Consider the following 4,870-nt stretch of genomic DNA (forward strand, 5'->3'; position numbering starts at 1 on the left):
CAGTCCGTGACGCTTGCCAGTTTCCTCACCTCTCCCGTGTGTGTGTGTGTGTGTGTGTGTGTGTGTGTGTGTGTGTGTGTGTGTGTGTGTGTGTGCACTACTTACATGCAGTGAGAGGAACCACCCCGAGCCAAGCGAAGGCCACCAGTGTGTAATGGAACCAGTATCGGATGGCCGTGCCCACGCTGGTCAGCAGCCCGGCACAGATGTCCTGGATGGGCAGACGTGAGGGCATGTCCGGGGAGTAGACTGACGAGGAGCGGACAGGGACAGAGTGAACCACAACATTTCATTCCTATTTACATGTTGATACAAAAAGAACTTCATGGCCCCATCTGGGAGGCTTGTTTAGGACACTTTGGGCTGTGTGATATATTCAAATGGCTAACCCATCAAGGCCACGACTACTCACTTGGTGTAAAAGCAAATCGGTGCTTGCATAATTCACAGTACTCCTTCCTGCTGTGCTTCAGCCACTGGACCAAACTGTAAAGCAACATTGAGTCAGAAGTAGAACACGATTCAACACGATAAAACATGAGCTGCTTGGCATTTTCACTGTTTGAGATCAATAGTAATGGAGAACTCCTGCAGAGCACAGATCAATAGGAACAACCAGAGTCTGGGATGTCAACATTGTGAGTCTGTAGTATTGACCTGAGATAATCGGATATGATGTGATGAAAACACTGACTCAGAGCACTTAACGTTTTAGTCATTCTATCTCTGATGAACATGGAAAGATATCAATTATTTCTGAGCTGATTTGCACTTTTTGTCGTCCATAATAACTTGTTGTGACCATGACTAGACTCAAGGATTACCATCTGCGTTACAGTCATTACAACAGCTGATTCCAACACATATGACAGCATTAAAGACAGAACAGGGTTAAAGGTCATCCACACCAATACCTGTAACTTTAAATATAGCATTTTTTTTTAAAAAAGGTCCAGCTTCAATTAAAGGGTCCAAACACTACAACAGTGAGGAAATAGCAAGTGGCAAACAATAATGGGATTACAATTTGATAGAAACACTAACAGCCAATCAAATAACATAAAAAAAGGAAATAAAGTCAAGCCTACTTCTTCAGTCAACAACATATCTATCTCTTGCTGCATCAAAACTGGTTTTCACTCTGTTTTCATAACCTTATCTTAATTATTCTTTTGCCCAACGTACAGCAGCAACAGTCATCGATATCTATTTTTGGGCTCTGACACAGCTGGAGAGGACTGCATGTTTGGCGCGATTGTTTCTGAACAGAACATTATTCATCATTCATTGTGGATGCTTACATCGTTGTATTTACAGTTGTGTTTAAAAGTTTCATCGTTCTCGGTGCAGACAAACAGCTGTTAATGTTTCCACTCTGATGCTCAAACATTCACAAGGTTTGTCACCAGGAGTCATCTCCCCAAGACCAAACGCAATTATACTTTGCAAGTGTTTTAATGCAGTTTGTTCCGTTCAGAAATAAGTTGTACAGTGATCAGTATCATAGGTCCACAACAGATGCTCATCTGTGAGAAACTGGCCTTATGATGAAGCAGATGATCAGCTAAAAAGAAGAAACTCATTCTGGTGTGTCTGCTACCTAAACGTTGTTTTGGGTTTGAGCAATTCTTTTTTTAATTAGTAAGAATGACATAAGATAAACATAGCTAAGGTTAGCTGCAGCCTGCGTATAGTCAGCACAACTACACAATTCATACACAATAGACTGTCATTCTAAACTTTGTGGGGGTGGATGCAAACTAAAACACACCGATGTTCAACAATCAGCACAGAACAATCCAGGCCTGGCCTCTGCCTGGGGGGTTTCCCCTCACCTGACCCTCTATAACCAGTGATATTCACACATAGAAACAACATGCTCTTCAAAATACCTGCAGGGGGCTCGTATCGTTTTCACCCTGCAAATACCACACAAAGGGGGAGTAATGTGGGACATAAAGAAGCTGAAGAGACAAACACACTTACCATTCCTGGTGGATAAACTTGATACTGCCAGTGCAGACACAAGGGTGGTAGAGAGGTTTGTCGGGGGTCCCCTCAGAGCGGCACACGCGACAAATATCCGCTGCACACACACAAAACATGTGTGTTAGTTTCAAGCATTTTATTATATGAACAACAACTACAGTGAAGCACAACACTTAATTCAGGATGGGTTATTTGGCACGTACTGGGCCTTTAACACATTGAGCATTAGCCATTTGCACTCTAGTCTAATTTAGGGCTTCTTATTATCGTTATAAATGAATCTGATGATTATTTAGAACAAAGCAGACGCTCAGAACAGCATTATCTGCCTTTTTGGGATCTATTCAAAATAAACAAAATAAAAAAAAGTTTGTGATCTTTTCAATGTATCGTTGCAGCTGTAGTCCATTTTGTTATTTCAAATAAATCCCAATAAATGGTTCAGTCCAAAATGAAAATATATGCAAAATGAAAGTAATGAATTTATGTTTGTAGATGTAAACACTAATTTAGCACATTTCTATAAGCATGACAAGTAATATATGCAATGTAAACACAGAGTAATGTAATGCATGTATATTAATATTGTGAATTGTATATATGTATTGAAGTGTTCAGTTTGTAAAACAGTGAATATACAGAATTAAAACAGGTCTAATTGTGTCAGGAGTGCAACAGGCTGATGCGACAGAGAGTAAAGGGACTGAGTTGATATGCAGGTTTCTTTCAGGACTCTGAAGGTAACGACTGATATTCAGATAAGCTGCTAACTTTGCATTCATCTAGTTCCACTGGCTTGTCATCAATATGGTCACATACATATACACACCATAACAATATGATGCATTACATGAATGCACAATATACAACTTGTTCCTTTTAACAATCCAAATCCTGTACACCATGTTGCACATTTCTCCACCTCTTTTTAAATCTGCACAGCTCTCAGCTCAACTTTGAATTTAGTATTTGCCATTTGTTGTTGATTCTGATACACCACGAGACTGATGACATCACCAGTTTCGTCTAGTCCTTTCTACAATCTCTATTATACTGTTGCTTCACCCTGCATTTAGTGCATTCAAAACAACAGTCATTTCCTTGATTTAACCTGAACCACTACAGCATATTAAGCTATGCTATTCGGCTAAGTGAACCACTAGCAGGCCAAGCGACTCTACGAAGCTAACCACAGTAAACCCCCCCGCTGGGAAGCATTGAAAAGAAACACTTTATAGTCATTTACCTTCTTCTGCAGTGTCCATGATGTTCGCTAGGTTTCTTCCAGGAGTAACTTGTGAGGAGAACCCATCCACGACACAGAGCTAGCGTGTAGCTTGATCAAGCTAACAAGACGAGAGAATGTGACGAATTCATTGACAAATAAAATGGTTTCCCCACAGACTTAACACCAGGGATTTCCTCCTGTGTCTCCCTTCCCATCCAGTCGGTGTCTGCTAAACTAACGCTGGTATTTTAACGGTGTATTTGTATTTATTGTATAAAATAAACGTTACATCCTCCGCTCAACTGACAGTTTTTTAAACGGCTAGCTGAGCTGGCTAACGCACGCGCTAACGTCACGTCTCCTGTCACAACAGTCTGACTTACAGCAGTTTTACGACAGCGAAACCATAACAACAGTCAGGTGGGTAGTAAATGGTTCTATATAAATAAACTCTGTAAATCTGTCATGGGAGATACTACAGGTGAATGGGGAAGAGAACAACTATATTAACCTATACATATCAACACCATTTAACTTAGCACTAAATGAGGATGTGACATGTCAACAAAGCATCTGTAAATACCTTCGGATTACAATACAGCTTTATTTTTAAAGCACAGACAAATAAAAACAATACAAAAATCACACAACTCTGCTCACAAACCATTAAATAAGTAAAAATACAATTAGAAAGGTACAAACACAAATAAACAAGAATACAAATAATATATATATATATATAAAAAAACATGTATGTATTGTGATAGTCCTGGGATTTGTTGTACCCAATACAGGTTAATTAAAAACAAATCTAGATATTAACTTGACAATAGCTCAAAAATAATATTCTTTTAGAAATCAAATATCCCTTAAAGTTGAACAGCGACATCTGCAGGATATTAGTTGAAGCAACAACATGTAACTTTTGTATAAGCACAGCAATGTATAAGAACACTAACACATATAATACATCTAAAAGGAATACTCAATTAAAATACAAATGCAAGATTAATATTTACATTAAGCACATTAGCATTCAAATCAACTATATTCAACATGGAGCCTGTTCTTGGTGAAAGGGTGTATAAATAATATTAATTTTAAAGTTTCCCTTTTTTTATTTACCTGCTATAATTAATAATTCATACAAATAAATAAAATGTATTAGAGCGCTTTTCCAGGTGCTCAAAGCGCTTTACATGACATATTACACATATGTAACAGTTATTACAATACCCACAGGAGCAAATTAGGTTATTAATTAACAAGCAGTCGTATTGATTTGATCGAGTCAAATCCTAATTCAAATATCTGGACATATTCAGTCACAAAAGTCTAGTTGCACTAATATGCATTTTGCTAAAGAATATCAGAAGTAAGATACTGGTTTCTAGTGGGGCCATATCAGGCTGCGGTTGTGGGTTAGATGGTTAAAGCGCCTGTCTAAAACAGGATATCCTGGGTTCAAAACCCAGTGGGGCCTTTTGGGAGGAGGGTCTCAGGGAAACCATGAAATAAGGACAAAGTAAAAATACACAATAAGACTTATTAGGTTATTTCTGTGCTTGAAATAAACAGTCTACGCTTCATACTCAACCCTCCTTTAGGACTTGAGTTAAGAACTAATTATAACTAGGGTTGTAAAGGCGTGGA

At 38.5% G+C, this 4,870-nt stretch overlaps 1 protein-coding gene across 1 annotated transcript; it reads right to left on the reverse strand.

The window, feature by feature from the left end:
* Window positions 1-97: 97 nt before the first annotated feature.
* Window positions 98-3,576, reverse strand: LOC104961413 (E3 ubiquitin-protein ligase MARCH6-like). Its single transcript, XM_010789716.1, has 4 exons — window positions 3,236-3,576; window positions 1,987-2,086; window positions 413-486; window positions 98-249 (listed from the first exon to the last, which is right to left on the reverse strand). The coding sequence occupies exons 1-4, from the start codon at window positions 3,252-3,254 to the stop codon at window positions 98-100; spliced, it is 345 nt and encodes a 114-aa protein (XP_010788018.1). The 5' UTR covers window positions 3,255-3,576.
* Between the last annotated feature and the right edge of the window lie 1,294 nt (window positions 3,577-4,870).

The sequence above is a fragment of the Notothenia coriiceps genome, unplaced genomic scaffold (assembly GCF_000735185.1).
Source record: "Notothenia coriiceps isolate Sejong01 unplaced genomic scaffold, NC01 NC01_scaffold00033216, whole genome shotgun sequence".
Lineage (NCBI taxonomy): Eukaryota > Metazoa > Chordata > Actinopteri > Perciformes > Nototheniidae > Notothenia > Notothenia coriiceps.

What these genes read in the sequence shown, in the direction of transcription:
- LOC104961413 (XM_010789716.1), bottom strand. An exon ending in AAGTTTATCCACCAGGAATG is followed by an intron (nt 487 to 1,986) that starts GTAAGTGTGTTT and finishes GTTGCTTTACAG; the next exon opens with TTTGGTCCAGTGGCTGAAGC. An exon ending in CCGATTTGCTTTTACACCAA is followed by an intron (nt 250 to 412) that starts GTGAGTAGTCGT and finishes GCTCCTCGTCAG; the next exon opens with TCTACTCCCCGGACATGCCC.